General features: G+C 40.3%; 1 protein-coding gene across 2 annotated transcripts in view; it reads left to right on the forward strand.

Moving 5' to 3' along the window:
• Positions 1-8423: 8423 nt before the first annotated feature.
• The window catches only part of SCYL3 (SCY1 like pseudokinase 3), a 33595-nt gene continuing 21428 nt past the window's right edge, over positions 8424-20590 (forward strand). Inside the window, exons 1-2 of one of the 2 annotated variants that reach the window (XM_051998984.1) lie at positions 8424-9271; positions 15819-16033. In XM_051998984.1, coding sequence (XP_051854944.1) covers positions 15869-16033 — 165 coding nt within the window. In that variant the 5' untranslated portion in view covers positions 8424-9271; positions 15819-15868. Of the gene's footprint in view, positions 9272-10770; positions 10858-15818; positions 16034-20590 lie in introns of those variants that run through there. The other variant, XM_051998985.1, reaches the window with a different exon arrangement.

The following is a 20590-nucleotide window of genomic DNA, read 5'->3' on the forward strand; positions in this document are numbered from 1 at the left end:
TTCACATTTACCTTTCCCAGTATTGATTATATCCTTTTGTGTGAGACAGTATCAACCACAAAAATAATCAGATTCTCAGAGTAAGAAAAAAGCAAAAAATGGGTTTCTCTTATTTATTATAAAGTCTCAAGTCATATTTAAGATATACTTTAAGGCTATATTCCCATGAGAATGTCTTCACTTAGTTAATTCCACACACCTTCATTTTGTCTGTAACCTATTCCCCTAAATAAATCTAGCTTTTGCCAAAGAGAATGGCCATTGTGAGTTCTTCACACCCCAACCCTTAGTGCCTGAGATCACGTCAGACTCATTGTTAGAAACCTTCCCTTTGTCAGTGCTGGCCATTCTCTGTCTCAAATCAAGTGACACATTCCGTCAGAATTGCATGGTATCTTTCATTCAGCATTCTGTCCTTTGTCCAGAGATCCTTGTAGCCAGTGATTAGCCTCCAGGTCACTCCTTGTCCTTTTTCCTCGAGTTCACTATTTGTCTGAGTCTTCTTGTCCACCACAACCCCTGAACTCCTCTCTAGTGCCTTTGAAGCAGGTTGTGATCCCTTTAAGAAACTGTATTTCCTATTGATCTGTGATTCCTTTCAGATTATTCCCAGCCTCTCCTGGCTGAGGCATTTCAGTTCAGGAAGCCAGGATCTTTGATTCACAAATCCTGGTCAAAAGCACCCCTTTAAATTCCAATAGATCTGGGATTTTCCCAGCCCCCACTGGATCTGAGCCAACTTGGACTCCCCCTCCCTCCCCCCCCCCCTCCTCTCAGCTTCTGATCTGCTCCAACTGTCCCAGCCCTCATTCTGATGATCTGCTTGGATTTCCCAATCCCCACCTAGACAAGCAATATAATGAGCTTCCATCAACTAAGATCTTTGCGGATGGACCTTAGCAGTTCCCTTTACTACCAGGTCTTTCTGCCCTATTCTCAGTTCAAAACTCCATTTTCCATAGATCTGCCCGCTGGAATAATATTCTTTTCCAGTGCCATCCTCTCTTTATCCTCACCTATTTCCCTAACCAGACTTTATGCTTCCAATCCCCATAATAAACCTCTTATCAATCTAGGTTTTTGGGTTTGTAAATTCCTTTATAGAGAACTTCTACGCTGCCAGAAGGGAGTCCCCAAAACTCCCTACCCTTGCGCCGAATCCCAAGGGATTGCAGCGGAGTTTCATTGATTCCCTGAACCCCAAACCTGCCACTAGACTCATTTAACTCCCTGATCACCAGAAACCCTAATTTCATTTGGATTCCCCAAATCTAAACCTCATCACCTTCAATATCTATCTTGACATACCTGTATGGTTGACAGCCCAGCTTTCAGGGAGTTGAAGAAGGCTTTGCCTGAACTGACAATAGTAGAGACAGGCAGGTAAGGACCTGAAGAGATCTCTTCAAAAGGAGTTTTAGATTAGAAGTATCTTACTGGTAACCCTCCACCCAATATCTATAGACTAATGCTATGATAAGTTCAAATAGAAAGTGGCTTCCCAGACCTGACCCTACCAAAGTAGCCCCACTCTGGCAAATAGAAGTTCTACACAAAGACCTCACAAACAGCCAGTAAGATAAAATAAAATTTATCTGAGCAAAACAGCATGTGTAAATTGCAAATTCTACAGATTATAGTATAATGGAAAATAGACAAGAGTACAGGGGCTCTTCAGTTGAAATTTTAAAAACGATTTCAGCTCAAATCAGGAAATAGAATAATCTCTCAGAGGGAAAGCCCAGGAGTTGAGAAGAGCCGGTTTCTTCACAGGTCTGCCACTAAGAAAGCTGGAGTCCAGTGTCCTAAGACTTTCTTGATTGCTTTCCTAGAGTTCTGTAGAATCTCCATAAACAACTAATTTGAGTCCTTTAAGCCAGTGTGAAGCACCTGGCTCAATGCTCACCTAAAAAAGCCTCAGGCTAAAGTGCCCCAGGCTTGGGTGGAATCTGAGTCACACTGATCCAATATGTGTTCTTAGATGTCATCCCCCCATCTGAGGACTCAAATTAATCACTCTTAGTCATCTCTTAGTTCAGCTCATCCATCAACTCCTCCTTTTTCCCTTTCTCTCCTTACCAAATTACTAGTAGTCTCTTCATCTTCAAAGAGTCTTGTTTATTCTTCCAAAAGAATGTTCTTGCTTTTATTTTGTATTTATGAATCTAGAATAATGCCATTGTACATGGGAGGCATTTAATTAATGTCTGTTTAGTTGAAGGATATGAGGAAGACACTTCTACATTCTGTCCAAAAAAAGGGTATATTCATAGTGGGAAAGCTACAAAGGTAATCTTTGTGGCCCCTAAAAGGATTCTACATTCACCTAGAGTACATCTGATTCTGGGAGTTTTTCAATGGCTAATTTTCTTTCTTTTGATTTGTTATAACCACTGACTGATAATTTATGAAACTATAAAGTTATAAATTGGAGGTAGGCACATTTAGTTTTTTGGGTACTTGATCACAACTGGCAAAAATGGGACAGCAAATATATTTAATAAGGCACAGAGACAAGGAGTGAAAAGTAGGAAGAGATACAGAGGGAATGGATGCTGAAGAGAGGCAGAATTAGGAAGAGGATAGGAAAGAGGGAAGATAGAAAATAGCATTCATGATGCCATAGATTAGAATTGGGAGCACTGGATCAGATATATGGATCAGATGGAAATGGAAGAAGATTGGGGAGAGGGGGAAAGAAGAATTTAAAGTCTCATTTTTTATAAGGTTTTGAGAGAAAGATTAATTCTTATCTTGAGGTTCTTTTTAATATAGTCAAAGTTATCTGTAAAACTTCAAAGTCAACAAGTCCATGTCATCTCAAAATTATCACTATGATTTTGATGTTCTGCTGGTCTGGAGCTATAGAGGTTTGGATTTTGTCTGTAATTTAGATATCATAGGATCAGAATTCTTGATAGTAGTGCCTATATTGTTTTCCCTAATTTGGCACATATTACCAGATTTAGGGTAAATACCTAAATTTAAAATTTGTAAATTATGCTCCTTTGATCTTTGGGTGGTTTGTGTGGCTTCTGGGTTTCTTTTTTTTCTTTTGTTGTTAAAACTTTTTATTTTCAAAACAAATGCATAAATAATTTTCAACATTCACCTTTACAAAATCTTGTGTTCTAAATTTTTCCCTCCCTCCCCTAGGTAGCAAGTAATCCAATGTTTGTTAAACATGTGCAATTCTTCTAGACAGTTCCACAATTAGCATGCTGCACAAGAAAAATCAGATCAAAAAGGAAAAAAAAAGAAAAAAAGTGCAAACAACAAAAAAAGTGAAAATATTGTGATTCACACTTGGTCCCCACAATTCTCTTTCTGGATGCAGATAGCTCTCTTCTGCAATACTAGGTTCCTCTTTGTAACCTAATTTTCTGCTAAAATTTACTAGCTGATTAGGATAGTGGTTAGGGGAAGCAGAACAAGATGTAATTTTAATAGTCACCCAGATTAATCCAAGAAGCTCATCAAAAAACTTTAGGTACAATTTGTCTCTAAAATATTCCATATGTTGGGAACAGTGCCTTTCTGGCACTCAACATATAATGAATGACCATGGCTTTGGCGCCTGAATGTAGGGCAGACACGATCCTGATTTCAGTGGAAAAGTCTCTCTGACCCAGAAATTAGGGTGAGTACAGCAAGAAAACTTTGTTAAAGAGCTAAAGTAGAATTTCAGCTGAAATGGGACAGAAGTTTAGAAAACAGTCTTCTCTTCAAGGAAAATGTGGAGAGAGCATTGTCAGGGTTATGAAAAGCCAAGGTTTGATTATAATATGGGAGCAGTGTCCAGGGCAAACAGTTTCAACATAATTGCCAGGTAATGAGGAGAAATCCCCAAAGTGGTAAATAGAAGGAAATTAGAGAGTTAACTGCCTGGGAGAGAGGGTTTGCTTGAATTCCTACAGATGGAGAAGGAAACAGATAAGTGGCAAGGAGCACTTGGAGAGAGACAGAAAAGGAGAAAAACCTCAAAACAAAGGAGAAGATCTATGAAACATCTGACACTGAAAGCATGGTTGAAGAACAAAAACTGCAGGAATCATTGGATTCCCTAATACAAGGTAAGACTGTTGTAGGACTTAAAAACGAGCAGGAATTATTGATTCCCTGAGATGAAAAATTGTTGATACTGTTGCAGGACTTGAAAACCATCAGGAATCCCTAACACAAGATGAGACTATTGAAGGACTTCAAAGCTTGCAGGAATTATTGGATTCCTGGCACATGAACTAATGGACAATGGATTCCTTTTGGACTATTTCTAAGGACTTATGGACATGTATAATTCCTCATGTTGATTCATGTTATTTGTTACATCACTACTAGCCAGTGTTATGTTACTGTGTGCTTATGTAATTTATGTAATTATGTGTAATACCTCCCATATTGATGGATTTATGTATAGCTGTTTCAAGTGAGCCCCTTCAGAAACCCGCTAATCTGATTTGATTTTCCATTTCCTTTGGTGTTTTCATCTCCCTTCCTGAGAAGTCAGGGAGGGTGCGACTACCTCCTTTTTATGGTGTTTTCACTCCTTTTGTGAGCAGTCATGGAAGGCATGATCACCTTATTTTGGGGGGTTCTTATCTCCTTGAGAAGTCAGAGAGGTCATGACCATCTATGTTCTAAATCAAAAGAAAGCAGGAGATGTTAGGATTGTTACAAGGTGTTAAGTCACTAAAATTGATAGGCACTCTGGGAGATTCACAAGTCAGGATTCAGAAGTTCAGTGGAGGAGATTCACAAGTCACAGCTCTCACAATCCCACTCTCGGAGGACGAGTCAACCTTTGAGTTCATACCTTTAAGAGATCATGTATAAGGAGCTCCTACAAGCAAAGGACAAGTGGCAAGAGCTCTTGGAACCAAGGAGAGAGATAGGCCCCTAAGAAAGCTAACCAGGCTATTTTAGAAGAAACAATTAATACTGGACATTAATTCCTGGCTGCATTTGAGGTGATTATTACTTTGAACTGAAACTAAGGTTGCCTCCAGAAGCTCCTCAAGAAACCTGCTCACAGGAATGATATACTTTAGAGAAGAGAATATTACAATGGCAAATCTCCTATTTCACTCCACAAAAACGAACAAACAAACAAAAAAAAAAAACTATTTGATAAGGTTCTCTCATTCAGAGAGCCCATCTGCTGATCCCAGCAACAAATTTGAGATTGCTGTCAGGAAAAACTTAACCCATAAAAACCATTTTTCTTTCCCTGAGTATTGTATAGTCTCCTCAAGACTCATTCTGCCATTCTATAATTTAGACTCCCTTCAAAAGGTGCTGTGGAATTTGCTAAATAAACAAAACATTTTCTTGTTGCCTTGGAAATGTCCATATAGTCTACTACCTTTAACAATTCAAGTAGGGTATCAAGAAAGAAATGAAGACTATATTCTTTTTTTTGAGGGAGCATCTCTAAATCTTTCCTACTGCTACATCATAAACACTTTATGTGAAAAATCCTACATCCAAAATCTAAGTCAGAAACTCTTGAATTTAGAATTTTGATCCACAAGGGAACTCTCTTAGTGCTCCCAAGAAATCTCTTGTCTTTGCTAGAAAACTAGAATTCAGTATTATGATGCCTAGAATATTTTAAAATCCTCCTCTAAGCAGAAAATTGAGAAACATTGTCCTTTAAGGCTTTGGGCTACATGCCCAAGTGACTCCTATCCTACTGGCATGTTTACCTGCTGTGACATCCTTGCTGTTTTAGGTGTAGGGAGTCATGAGGATGGAGTTGGGGAGAAGAGATTCCAGCCCCCAGTCCCTACCCTCACATATTTGGGAAGAGGGAAAAGGCAAGCGAGTTCTCAAACTGAGGTACACTTTAAAGTATGGACTATTATGGCATTTGTTTTGATGGATAACACATATTTAAGAAGGGTTTTTTTTTCTTGTTTTTGTCCATTGTTGCTCAATGGGGGACAGTAAGGCAGAGTAAGAGGAAGACATTATAAATATATATATATATATATATATATATATATATAAAATAAAAGCCCTTCCCAGTCATAATCATCTACCTTTTCCTCTAAACCAATTTTAAATCTGGTTTTACAATCCTTTTCATTTGTTTTATTGCCTAACTTTTTCACTTACCTTTTTGTGGCTGAAGAGTTAGCATATGTGCCTCAGATCTCTTCCTTTTCCCCACCTTGGCCCTGTTGATTAGAAGCTAGATTCTGTCCCCTGGTTTCAACCCCAGTTGGAAATAACCAAGCTGTCATTCCTAATCCTCAATTCTATTTCCTATTCCCCAGCAACCACTAGCTAAGGATATAGACATTCACACCAATTTGATGAGCTACAACCTTTTGGTGGGATGGTGGAGCACTGAACCTTACTTTCTCTCCTGCCATTGCTCCCTAACATCTATCAGTACTTAACATCTGCCTGGCTAGTGCCTTGCCGCCTATTGGGCACCGCCATCTGACTTGCAGCTGAATCCTTCCATTGATGAATTCAAGCTCTTTGACAGCTGGGCCTGCCTTTAAGTCCTAGTTGTATATTGAACGCTTAGCTATACTTGGTAAAGAGTAAGCACTTAATAAAGGTTTTTCCATTTCACTTCTCTGCAAATCTTATTTCTTAATCCTCTTTAATTATTTGAACCTACTCTTATCATTCAATCTTGTCTCAGAGAATCCAAAATTTTCATCTTCATATTGAGCTTGAATCCTTTCTCCTCTCTGGTTCTTTCTCCCACAATCTCCTACATAAGTTATTCTTCCTCCTATGGGTCACTCTTAGAAGAGAGTGGATTTTGGTAGGCATAGAAGGAGGAGTGCATTCCAATGAGACAGATTTAAGTAGCCACAATGTCTGCAGAACTGAGTAAGTGCCCTAAACATCCAGGGTTTGGGACCACGAATAGATCACTTGTACTAGGCATTCTTTCTTATGGGCTACATAAGAACTCATTATCAAGCCATCAGAAACGAGAGTGGAGTGCTTAAATTTTGATTGCCAGAGCTAGGTTGTCCAACGTGCCTTTAACGGTTGTGATGTGATCTATGATGTGGGGCTCCTCACCAGATGATGGTAGGCATCAAAAGTTGGAGTTCGGTCACATAAAGAATTCACAATGGTTCTTCTCTTTGGCAAAAGACAAAAATGAAGGTATACAATAGACACCGGAAATGGTTAATACGAAATAAGAATTGGGAGAGCACAGAAACACAAGCTCCTCACAATTACCCAGAAGAAAGGGAGCACTCCATGAGGCTAACTCCTGAAAGGGACGCATGGTAAAATTAGTGGGGGGAGGAGGGGGGTAAAGGGGAGAAGACAAGGAGAAAAGACACCTCGAGGAATAGTGCCCTGGTGGGTTGACCCAAAGGAAGGCAGCAGCCATGGGATGGCCCGTAATTAGATTTGATAGGGAAAATTTAACCTCAGGGACAAGCCTGGTATTCCTGACAAGGCCTGGCAAAGTGAGATTCCTACAGAGGGCGGTTCTCAGGGGTTTGACATAATTTGGATTTCAGATATGACCACCTCCCCAAAGAGTGGGATCACGGAGTTAAACTGATTTCGATCAGAGCCTTTGGCCAGCCTGTCCCAGGGTTCAATTTCTCTACTAAATCACACTTAACACTGAAGATCTCGTCAATTGGATACCCACTAATTAATGGATTAAAGAAAATGGCTAAAATCCAAAACGAGAGACAAACGGAAGCTAAGAGCACGGGAGGACAAGCCCCAGGATGCAGGGTCCTTCCTGTTTGACCTGATGCGACACATCTCTTCAGAAGGTCAAGCTGCTCTGGCGTTTGGCCGCAGTCGGTCTCTCTAGTCCCCAGACCCAGGCGGCTCTGGCGGGAAGGCAGGCGCCCTTTAGAAACCCCCTCCCTCGGGTCCATTTCAGGTGCGCGTCACCGTCCTCTCCCGAGCCGGAAGACGCAGAGCAGCAACCTTCTGTCCTAGCAAGGTGTCTTGGGGTCGGGCCCGCCTACTATTACTCATGATTTCAAATGTAAATGTTTTTGTATCCCAGGGGTGCTTCCTGCACCGTGGTCTTCCCCCAAGCTTCCCGCGACCGAGGGTCCCAGCTCCCACCGCAGGCGCCTCCTGCCCTACCGTGAGGGGCTGGGTCCAGGATGCCCCTGGGTGCCTAATAGGGTCATTCCGGGTCTGGGTTCCCGTGCCCAGGGACGTTCTCTCTTTCGGAAGGGAGAATGTTTGTTTTAAAACGGAACAGGGCGAGCGGGGAGTTGAGCCCAGGGATCATCGGTATGCCAATCCCTGAGCCTTGGAATTCAATTTCCTCATGTATAAAATTCAATCGAACAAACATTTAAAGAGCCTTTGGGGGCGGGGGCTGCAAAGCCCCCTTCAGGAGATTCTGCCCCCGAAAGGAAACTAACGACAGAGGAGAGAGGGACTAATCGCTCGAGATGTAGAGCCCAACGACGGGAGGTGGCCTCCGTGCGGCCTGACTGGGCTCTTGGAGTCCATTTCGGCGCCGAGAGGCGCTCGGATCTTCGAGACCGCGACAGAGTTTAAGAAATGATTATTTATTTGAAAATCTAGGAAAAGTTAGCGCAACACAGAGCGGAAAGGGTAAAGGAGCAGAGGAGGGGTTGGGACGACGAGGTCCCGCCCTCAGGAGCAGGCTCACCTGCGGAAAGCACCTCCCGGCCAGTCCCCGCGGAACTATCGCAGCCAGGAGTCGCTCTGAAATGCCTGCCCGAACTCATCATGGCGGGCAAAACATTAGTCGTTTCGCACAGAACTACGGTCCTGGCAGATGAACCAATGGAAGGGCGGGAGATGTACCACGGTCCCTCCCTCTTCCCTACGACGTGTAGCGAGGAGACCGGACAGCCATCTTAGGTTCGGGCGGAAGTGGCCCTTGGAATCTGAGTGCAGTGGAAGAGAGCCTCCGGAGATCCCTTTCGGGGCGAGGCCTGATTCAAAGTAACCGTCTCCATCGGCCACAGTGAGGAGCAGGGGGGACGGCGCCCGTCCTGAACTGGGCGTCCCCGTCCCAGGGCTACGGGGCGAGCACCGCTTTAGCGCGGTTCCGGGCGCAGCCGCTTCTCTAGTGAGCCGGAGGGACAGAGGCCGGCGTTCTGTCCCGTTTCCGGGGGCGTCTCTATGGTGTCGGCTGGACCGAACCCCAGTCAGTGGGCTCAGGGGCCGCAGCCTGGCGGGGCCGGCAGAAGGTCAGGGGTCATAGGTGTCTTTGGTGGCACAGTACAGACTGTCCGGAGCCGATACCCTCCGTCTCTTGGCGCTGTCGCCCCCGCAGGTGAGAGGGCTCGATCTCCGCCGTCTCCCGAAGTTGGGGTCTGGGAGACCGCCCGGGCCGAATTGGGAGCGGTGGGTGGGTCCCACGGTCCGGGAGGGAGCGCACGTCCCGGGGGCTCGAGGCTCACGTGACAAGGCGGGGGGGTGAGGGGGGGTCGGGTTTGCAGTGCCCAAACCCTCGCTGTAGGGGAGTGCTGAGCGCGGACGCCCCCTCCTCAGAGCAGCTACCGGCCGGGGGGTCTCCGACGAGTCTTGTTTTTTGAGAAGTCGGTGTGCCCGCGGCGGAGCCCGCTTATCTCCGAGGGGAAGCCCGGTGCGGCCGCGGCCCCACACGCTTTGCATGCCAGTAAAGGGGCCGAACACGTCTCATTTGGGAAAGAAAACGTGTCCCAGTCAGCCGGGAGCGCTACACCGTTTGAGGCCGTGCTGAGAGTCTGGGGTCCGGGTGTCTGGGCCGAGCGCCGAGCCTGCGGACGCGGGGATCCGAGTTCCAGGCCGACCTCGGGGGCTCTGGGCCAGACTCTTGTTCACCTGGAGAAGGGAAGGGCCCAGAAAGCCCGCGGGCGTCCGCGGGTCACAGAGCCTGACACGGCTCCGGGGGCGCAGGAACCCGAGCGTCTGCTGCGGACTGCCCCGCGGGCAGCGGGCGAGGTGGATGCCCGGTTTGTTTGGAGACATGCGGTGAAACTACTCCCTCTGAATCCCATTAATTGTGAAGCTCCTAGTACGCTGCGTTCCTCGACCGAGCCCGCCCCTGCTCGTTTGCAAATAACCGACCCTGGGGAGCATTTGGAGTTCGGAGTCGGGCCTGTTTGCTTCACCACCCCGAACTATTGGAAACCTCCTTTCTGGAGGAGTAGTTGAGAATTTTTAATTCAAGCATTTATGGACCACTTAGGTTTTGTACGGCATTTTCCAAATGTCTCATTTTGTCCTTAGTACAATCATGGGAAATGGGTGTTATCCCCATTTTATGGATGAGGAAACTGAGGCCAGTGGAAGTTAATTGACTTGATAGAATTGGAATTCTGGTCTTTCCCACTCCAGGTTCTTTCCATAGGGCTTTTAAGATTTTTTCCACTCACGACTCCTTTTTGCTTAAGGAAATTTTAATGTGACCTTTTGGTATATAGATGTATAAAATAGGTGTACACATCAAACAATTAATAAATCTTAATTCCACGAACCCCACATGTGGTCTGGAACCACAAGTTAAGAAGCTGGGCATTACAGAACGCTAGAACTGTTGTCTGTTTTTGTTCTGAAGATAAATTTTCACTCGTTTTGGTTTTTTCATTGACTTTTTCTCTAGTATTACTGCTTATCAACTTTATAGAAATTTATTATTGAGGCCAAGAATGTAATAGAAAAAAGCTTCATTTGAGGACGCTAATTTTGTTTTCCTTTCTGGAGCAATGAGAACTCTACAGTTTCCATAGAAACTTCCATTGAAGTCCAAGAGAAATATGGTTATGTCGACGGTCATCTTGCCCTTTACCCTCTGACATGCTTAACCAAAGTGCTGCACTTTCTCTCCACTGGAGTTATTACTATGGCAAGCATGACAATCATTGTTTTTTGGGATTTGTAAGTGACATGCTTTTTTTTTTCAACTATGGTAACATATATTTTTCTTTGACAATAGTAGAAGTGAAAGATTCCTCAGCCAACAAGATCCATATGTGATATTACATTTCTGCTTTCAAATGGGCTGTCCCTAAGGGAGGGAATGTAGATCACTTTGTAGAGTCATTATTCTCCTCAGTCATTCTGTTCTGTACTCTTCTAGATACTAGGAACAATTTGTCACAAAGTGTTTACTTTCTAATGGAGGGTGGTGTGAGTGTAAAGAAAATAATAAAAAATAAAAGGTTTGAGATATTGGGTATTAACAAATCAGGAAACCGAGAAGGTAGTGCTTGAGGTACTTGTTTAAGGAAGAGAGGTTCTTGGAAGTTGAGGTGAGGAGGGAACTCATTCCAAGTGGAAGATGACTTAAGTGCAGAGGTCTGGGAAATGAGGAGGAGGAAGAAGAGGCCAGTTTGACTGGATCCCCAACTTGGAGAAGGAGTAGCATCCAACAAGGAGAAAAAGACAGGTTAGGTAAGGAAGGACTTTAAAAGGTGTTTATGTGTGCTTCTAAAGGAAAGAGTTTATTGAGTGGGGCAGAGACACGGTCAGATTTGTACTTAAAAGAAAATCATCTGGGCAGCCATGTGGAGGATGGACTGAAGTAGAGAGAATGGAAGCTAATAGTGATGAGAGTCTGAACCCCTGAGGGGCAGCATCAGATTTAAGAGAGGAGAAAGAGACAGTGAGGTCTTACACATGATTGGAAAGAGGAGTTAGGAAGCCGGGGATCATGTAGAATCTGAGAGACTGAACAGTGACTGTGCCTTTGACAGAGAAGGAAGTTTGAAAAAGGGATAGACTGGGGTAGAGATGTGGAGAAGTTGGGTTTAGGATCTCTGGAGCACTGGGTGTGAAACGTTCAGTAGTTAGCTGATGGCAAACTGCTGAAGTTCAGGGGAGTGCATTCGTTTGCATGGGCACAGAGAGGATAACTTTAAGGCCTCCTGAGGCCTCTCTTGATTTCTCTTCCCCTTCAGCTTTTCAGTATATTAATCCTCCATACTGTTTTGCATATGATGTATATGTGTGAGCATGTTGTTTTCTCCAAAACAGTATCACATCTTGAGGGCAAGGATTGTTTGGTTTCTTTCTGTGCCCATGCTTCATATATTAGGTGTTTACAAATGTTTGATGGGTTAATGAATATCAGAGGAGTTGCCAAGATTTGAACTGAGGTCCTCGGATTCTAAATTCAGAATTCTTTACATGATACTGAGCTCAAAGTTTGTTTTTTACACAGAACTTTAGAAATGAGTTTAGAAATAAGTTCCTGATGATTGTCTTTGGACAACCACTGGTCCTGTGGTCACAGTACTTCCTCTATGCTTGTGTTCTTGTAAAGTCTGTTCTAAAATGTTTTTTTCTGTCACTTCAACTTAACTACCTTTTGGCCTCTTAATATTTTCCTTGATCCATGTTTATTTTAGGAAGATACCCTTGTGTGCCTAAAAGGTATTCCCTTTTTCTGGAATGGAGGCAGCAAATCTAAATGTATTAGGGCAGGAAGTAGTTTGTCATTTATGAGGGAGATGAAGTCAGTCCTGTCTTGGGACAGCACTCTGCCATGTCTTTTTAAGGTCTGATGTGTTTTTCAGGTAAGCATAATTAAGCAGAAGTGTAATGAACTAATGCTAATCCTGACATGGCAAAAAGAAAGTGTTGTTTATGAGGGTCTTACATAAGTTGTGGCAAAAAGAGAAGGGAAGATAGGTGGTGCACATGACTAAAATATTAGGAGTCTTATAGTAATTATTAAAAAAAACTTTTAGGTAAATTGCACACTCATTTTGCTGCATTACTAATTATACTTAGAGCTAGGGGAATTTAAATTTTTTTTAACATGTGATTAGCATATTTAGCACTTTGGTACATAGTACTTATAAAATGCCAATTGATCTGCATATTTGTAGCATTTTAAATAAACATGAATGAAAGAAAATGCTAAAATAATCCAAATAAATTTCATTCATAAAAATTTTTAAAAATGCCATTCCATGCTTAGCACACATGGAGTCATTTAATAAATATTGAAGTTAGAGAAGAATTTTTCATGATAAAAATTTTTCTTGCCTGTGCTTTGGGAAATCAGGAAAGTTGGGTATATGATTTTAACTAGAAAAGCTTTATTTGAAATGTCTTAAGTACACTTGAGTTCAACCTTTATTTTACTAGCATTCTTTTGCCTTGTTTCTTGTCTAGTGATTCTCACTTTGCATTGAAGGCTGCTGCGAATGTAAGCCACTTAAATTTTTTGCTTGGAGAACTATTTTAGAACTGGCTAATGAACTAAGCAAACAATTTAAGTGTTAGGTCCATTTCGGGAAATTATTGCATGTAATTTACATGAGAATAAAGAATAATGAGAGCATTTGTATAGTGCTTTAAGATTTACAAAGTGCTTTCCATTTGATTTTCACAAATCTAGGAGGTAGATGCACTTATTGTCCTTATTTCAAAGAGGAGAAAACTAGGCACATTGAGGTTAAATGGACTTGTTCAAGATCACACAGCTAGTAAGTATCTGAGATAATATTTGAACTCCAGATCCATTGTTCTACCTACTGTGCCTTTTGCCTGCATCACAAACCAGTACATGTATAGTATTTTACCTTTCAAAAAAATCAAATATCAAATATTTTAAAACTACACTACTCTGTCTTTTAACTTTTGTTTGTATTGGTATTAGCGACGATAATCCTTATCAGAATATCAAATGCTGTATATCTTAGTATCTGCCACGGAATGTTCTGAGACACTATAGTCGGTCTTTAGCTAAGTTAAAGTAACTTTTTACTTCTCCCTCTCTCATATCTCATTAATTTGATTCTGAAATGTTTTTAATTCTGTCTTTGCCCCTATCATTTACACGAATCTCTTTCTGATCTATTTCTCAATCAAATGAAGACTCTCCTTGATTCTCTATTTGGATGTAACAATTGCCTCCTAACAAGTTTGTCATTTCCATTCTCTCCCTTTTTGGATTGGCCTTCAATATTGCAGATGTTACTGCCAAATAGTTCTTCCTCTTGGATACATGTGGTCAGATCACTCTTCTCAAAAATCTAAAGTGAGACTCGCTATTATCCCTGAAGAAAAGTTCATTCTTGTTTGGCATTCAGAAACATTCTACAATCAGATGCTACTCTGCCTTTTCAATCTTATCTATTTTATTATAGCTCATTTTCACTGTATTTTTTATTCCACCTGACTCAGTACCCTTCAAACATACCCTGTACTTTACTTTCTCTGGGTCTCTTCTCTTGCTATTTTTTTATGTTTGGAATGTCTTCTTTATCCTTTTTTGTCTGTTAAATTCTAATCCATTCTTTAAAAAGCACACTCAAATGCCCTACTTCTTTAGGAAATGATCTTTTTTCTCAGTTCTTAATATCATGTTATATATTTATTACGCTTATATAATGCCCTTAAATCATTTATTATTTGGTATTGTGATTTTTATTACCTCCTTTTGTTGTCTTTTCTGTGGCTTTTTGTCATCAGGACATTCTCAAGTCCCCATTCTTTTTGACCTTTGTACTATGGGACAATTGACACTCTGTTTCTTTTGGGTACTTTCTCCTCCCTTGGTCTTCATGATAGATCAGTTCTGGGTCCGATTTGCAGAATCATAACCCACCTCTGGTCCCTGAAGGTGGCTGTCCTGGCCCTCTATACCCACTTCTCTCCTCCTCTCCCAGCTTTCATGGGCTCACTTACCCTCAATGGGCCGGCAGGCAGGCAGGCCCAAGTGTTTCTCCTGAGTCCCTGTCTTGTGTTTCCATTTACTTGTCACCTAGATATTCTCAACATGACTACAACAGGACTTAGTAGTTTTCTTTCTGAACCATTTTCATTGATGGTACCTTTGGTTTGCAAAATAGGAGTCATTCTCAACTCTTCATTCTCATTATTCTGCCTGGCATTGTGTTAAGTCCTCTCAGTTCTGCCTCCTCAAGGTTTCTTATAGCTATTTCCTTCTCTAAATCTTTATAATTTCTTGCCTGGATCTGTGCAGTAGATTCCTAATTAGTATTCCAGCATCCTGTCTCTCTTTCACAATCCATAGACAACACAGCAGCTAGATTGACATTTCTGATTCATCTGCCTGACCACTTCCCTCCCTTGTTCCGGAAGCTTCAGTTCTTTGTTGCTAGACTAACTGGTATTGAAAGCTCTTTTTATAATGTGGCTTCAGTCAGTCTTCCTATACATATTTCCTATTATTCCTTCTCAACTCTTCCACCATACTAGCCCATTTGCTATTCCCCATGTATGATAGTTCATTTCCTGCTCCTGTTCTTTTGCATAAGCTGCAAGTTTCTTGGGAATCTGTTAAACCTCGTGGAGACCCCAGATCCCTTTTCAAGAATCCTTTCTGTATTCCCTTAGGTGTTCCTCTAGTTTGCCCCTTCACTGTATTTATTTTGTACATCTTCTATACATATCCATGAATATATTGTGTCCCCCCCCAGGAGAATGTAAGGACCTTGAGGGTCTTATTTATAAATATCTCCAACACTTAGCATAGTGCTTGGTACATAGTAGGCACTTAATAAATGCTTTGTTGATGGATAAAATTATAAATCTGGAGGGTCTTGTGAAACTAGTGATCTTCTTTTAAAATCTGCTGAAATAAATGTGCTGGGAAGCACAAGCTCCCTTATTTCTCTGGGCCCTCCCACACAGGATTCCCTGGGGAGAGGTGCTGAAGATACTCCAAAGCCCTCAGTCTGGGATATTGGCTGATTGCTGAGCATTTACTCTTTAATGAGAACTGTCGGGAGGTTCAAAGGATTCTGAAAAGCCTAAGGGAGAGACTCTAGGTCTTTTTTTTAAAAGTTCAATCTTAGGAATGAGTCTTCTGTTTTCTTACTTAATGTATAGGTGGATTTAATGTTTTTGGAAATCTCTTTTAGGTCTGTGTTTCTGAGAAGAAACCCCACCTCAGCTTCACTGCTCACAAGGTATGGGATCTGAGAACAGTGCTTTAAAGAGCTACACCCTTCAAGAACCGCCCTTCAGCCTCCCTGCTGGACTGGTTGTTTATCCAGCCGTGCTACAAGATGGCAAGCTTGCCTCGGTTTTTGTATACAAGAGAGAAAATGAAGACAAGGTTAATAAAGCTGCCAAGGTACTGTAGAGGAGACGACTTTACTTAATAATCAGCACCTGCTGCTATCTCCATTTATCATTTCCTATTTAAAAAAAAAAAAACAAAAACCCAAAACTTGAATCCAAGAAAGGACAGATTTCTTTCTGAAATAAATGAGGTGAGAGGTTCCAAAGGTTTATTCATAGCTTCCTTTAAAAACTTAGCAGTTTTTGAGAATGTCTCCAACTGGTGGGACATTACCAAGTAAAGCAGCTTTATAAAAATCAATGTGATTGATTTTGTCATTTACTTTTTTGAGGTTTTATATGAACTTTTTTTGTGAGGCTAATTTTACTATGCCCAGTTACAGTAACAGGTTGTTCTATCTTAGGGGAAATGTTAAAAGTATGTTTTGCAAACTTAATTTATTGCTGCAAGTGTAAATGGAAACTATTTGCCCTGGGAACTTTGGGGCTTAAACTGCAAAGTGACAATTATCTATATTTTACTTTTGTCACTTCTGTTAAATTATTCAACAGTCTATCAGTATGTCATCCAAGGAACTTATCCATGGTTTTTGAATACCTTTGTATATTACAGTGAAGTTTTTCTAGAGAAAAATCAGTCATCAACTCAGATATCCCCAGATAGTTTTTAAAAATAAAGAACTGAGTTAAATAAATGATCCTCCCCAAAAAAGATATTACTAAGCATTTTTAAAATGAGCAAGATTATTCTTACTTAAATGTTCTTTTTTTTTAAGCAAATATTGTTTTAGATAATTGCATTTTTAAATGTTACATATAATTTCAGATCTCTTGTATAATTATGTGTATTACATAGGACTTTGATTATAGTGCTACTGCTTTTAATAGTTGAAGAAGTTTGTGGTTGTATTTTTGATTTTATTATTATATTCTTTGTTCTATGATTCATTTGATGCTGAGTCTTTGATTAGGGACATAATCCCCTAATTAAAATATTCCTCTGGGAAATCACGGTTCACTTTATAACAATCCACTTTATGATATACTTTCAAAGAAATAGTAAAATTGGGAAATACTTAATCCATATTAAACTAAATAATTTTCTTTTTAGTGAAACCTTCACCTCTATCCCAATCCAGATATTAATAATTTGGTAGAAATTGTGGAAAATGCATTGTCTATTGACATCCCTCCTCAGTGTAGTATGCCAGTATTTTCTGATAGAATACTGCTAGAGTGAAGACAAATAGTCCCATCTAAGTCGCATTTGAACTTGATTCTATTTTCTTAAATTAAAGTGAGGATAATATCTGTCCTGCCTACCTCACAGGGTTGTTGTGAGGGTCAAATGAATATGTGAAAGTGCTTTGAGAAGTGCTACACACTTATAAAGCATTTATAATTGTCTCTCTTGTTCTTTATAGTGACTTCAGAATTAATGAAATGAATAGGGCTCTTTTTGGACTAGAAATTATTTTATGTGTTATGATTTGTATTTTTTAAAATCCATTCTAAAACTAATGTATTTTTAAAGAATGCATCTGATTTAGAAATGTTCTTAATTTTTTCTAAACCACATATGATTTGAGAGAAAAAGGAATGAATGTGTCCTTGTTATGTGAAGTTTTTTTTTTTTTTTAATACAGTAAATGTTTTTCTCTCTGAATTTGTACAAATGACTGTAGGAGAATTTGATATTTTTATTAAAGGTGAGAGCATTTCCCAAAATTAATGGTTTGTGACTTAATGAATACCTCTTGGAATAGACTACAGGGCAGTAAAAAAAAAAAAAAATGGATGTTAAGTATTTTTATAATTCAGCTTTTATTTTATGTTGTGGATGACCAAAATAATTGGCTTCATTTTAAAGTCATTAGCAGAAATAACCATGAGATTTATAAAACTGGTTCCAAATTGTCTAAGTATACAGAAAAGAACCAGAAATTCTTGTTTTCGTATTCCTTTCTTAGAAAGATATATATAGCACAACTTGACAAACTTTTGAATATGATGACTCCATTATCCGTAAAGACATTAAAAGTGAATGATGTGTTTGCTATTTATTATATTATTGAAAGGAAGTGATTCCTTTTTATAATGTTACATATAAAACTATTTATGAGAAACAATGAAGAGGAATTATAAAACTCTTAGGTTTGTTACACATAGTTAGAGCTGGAGTTTCCATGTTACCATATATATTGCAACAAATGTAGAAGTGCTGTTTTGGGAAAGTGGAAACTTGAGGCCAGTTTTTCAGGAATGGTAACGTTTGGCCAAGCTTTTAAACATCAGCTGAGTTTTATATGCAAAGGCACTTAAGGAAAACCCTAGTACAACACCAGTTCAGTACAAAACCAGTAGGACTTGGTCTAACAGTAGGTGCCAGGTGTCTTTTGACAAGATTAGATCTAGAAAAAGCCCTTATTCATTAATAATACCATCCAATGTTTATTACAGGTTTAGGCCAAAGTCTTTAGCAGCTGTGGCCAGAGTTAAATTTGTGTGCAAAAGGAGAGGTTTGTTTTTAAAGCAATTCTTCAGATGCTTCCATACTGAACTATAGCAAAAGTATCAGATCTGAAGCTTCAGTCTGAATAATCTGAAAAGGAACAATATGAAATTCTATCTAAATTATCTTTGGGTTAGTAATGAACACTTGAGAAATGTGGGATTTGTTGCATTTAGTTTCAGCGGTTTCACTGTCTGAGTCCGAACCACTGAACTACTTTTAGTTGAATTACTACTTTCTCTGAGAGTTTTGGTTTTTGATCTTGCTATCATTGATTTAAGCAGGATTGTTGTGAGTATCAAGTACAATAGTAATTGTAAAGTGCTTAGCATAATGCTTGTCCTATGGTAGGCACTACATCAGTATTCTATCAGCGACAGCGTCTGCCTCTCTGGGCCTTAGTTTCTTATGTATAAAAATGAAAGGATTGGACTAGAAAATCTCCAACATTCCTTCTTCTTTCTTTATTATAGCTTTTTATTTACAAGATATGTGCATAGGTAATTTTTTAGCATTGACAGTCGCAAATCCTTTTGTTCCAACTTTTCCTCTCCTTCCCCTCACCCCTTTCCTTAGATGGCAGGTTGACCAATACATGTTAAATATGTTAAAGTATAAGTTAAATACAATATATGTATACATGTCCAAACATTTAATTTGCTGTATAAAAAGAGTTGGACTTTGAAATAGTATACAATTAGCCTGTGAAAGAAATCAAAAATGCAGAACAAAAATAGAGGGATTGGGAATTCTATATAGTGGCAAGGTTCCTTCTAATCACAAAACATTGCTTTTGTGATGCTACTTCTACTTTAGTTTTTGCTTAGTATCTTCTGTACTGATCCCTTGTTTTCCCTAGCCTTAAGGAAGTATTGCTGTTAGTAGTACTTTGTTTTGTATTTGTTAGGAGTTGGGGGGAGTGTAGCTATCACAGCAACTATTATTAGCTATCTGAAATAATATCTGAAATAATGGCTGTACTCTCTGTTTATAGAACAATTGGGGATCTGCATCAAGTCAGCAATTCTCTATCTGTAAATAGAGTGTTACCATGAATCTATCATATTTTAAAACTTTTTCTATGGGCTCACCAGAATAATGGAATCAGAATTCCCATTCAGTTTCAAAGGCTTGACACAACTGAAGTATTTGGTTATAGTTTTTCACAGGCAAGGATCTCAGGGTTTGTTTGAAAATTGGGAGGTCGCTCTCCCTTCCAAGGCAGTCCATCTTGTTTGGATGTATTTCTAGTCTCTTTTATCTTGTTCTGCCTTCTGGGATCAACAGAACAAGTCTTGACTAATACATAGATTTCATATGATTGAATAATTATCATTATCCCTGACTAAATATCTCTAGTCCTTTCCTGGTCCTTAACTTGGCCTAAACTCATGGCCCTGATTTACCACGTGGGCTGCTTGCTTCAGCATCTCCAGTTTAATCCACCCTTCTATCTGGATCAGAATTGGCACACATTCTAGGTGCACATTGGGACTTTAGAGTGGAAGATAGAGAACCAAAATTGGTAACAGTTCTACCAACATGGCTGGAATGGTGAATACATGAAGTATTAGAAAACCCAGTTGTGAAAGGCTTTTGAGTACCCCAATGGAGAAATTTGGCTGCTTGATGGCCTTTTGAATAAAATGCACTGAAGGTTCTTGAGCAGCACCGTGTGGATAAACTTCTGCCTTCTGAAGTTATTTTAGTAATTGTATGGGGGATGGAATGTATGGGTTAGAACCTGAAGTTGGGCCTAATTTGAAGGCTACGGCAACATTCTAGGTTAGAGGAATGGGGACGGATTATAGCAGGGATTATGAAAATATAGAGATTTGGAACAAATGCAGAAAATGTTGTGGAGGTGAAACTGACCAGATAAAGTAAGGTCCAGGTCTGTAAGAGGATGAGGCAGAGAGGAGGATAAGAGATGTAGATCAGAGAATGCTAAGGATATCCCTGATGGAAAGAAAGTGGAGGAGGGATGGCTAAGTTTGAGTATCCTGGGAAGATGTCCAGTAGGTTACTGATGATGGAGAGAAAGATAAGAGATATCTAAATTGGGGTGTCATCTTCATAGAGATGATCATTAAGTCC

Source organism: Antechinus flavipes, chromosome 4 (assembly GCF_016432865.1).
Source record: "Antechinus flavipes isolate AdamAnt ecotype Samford, QLD, Australia chromosome 4, AdamAnt_v2, whole genome shotgun sequence".
Taxonomy (NCBI): domain Eukaryota; kingdom Metazoa; phylum Chordata; class Mammalia; order Dasyuromorphia; family Dasyuridae; genus Antechinus; species Antechinus flavipes.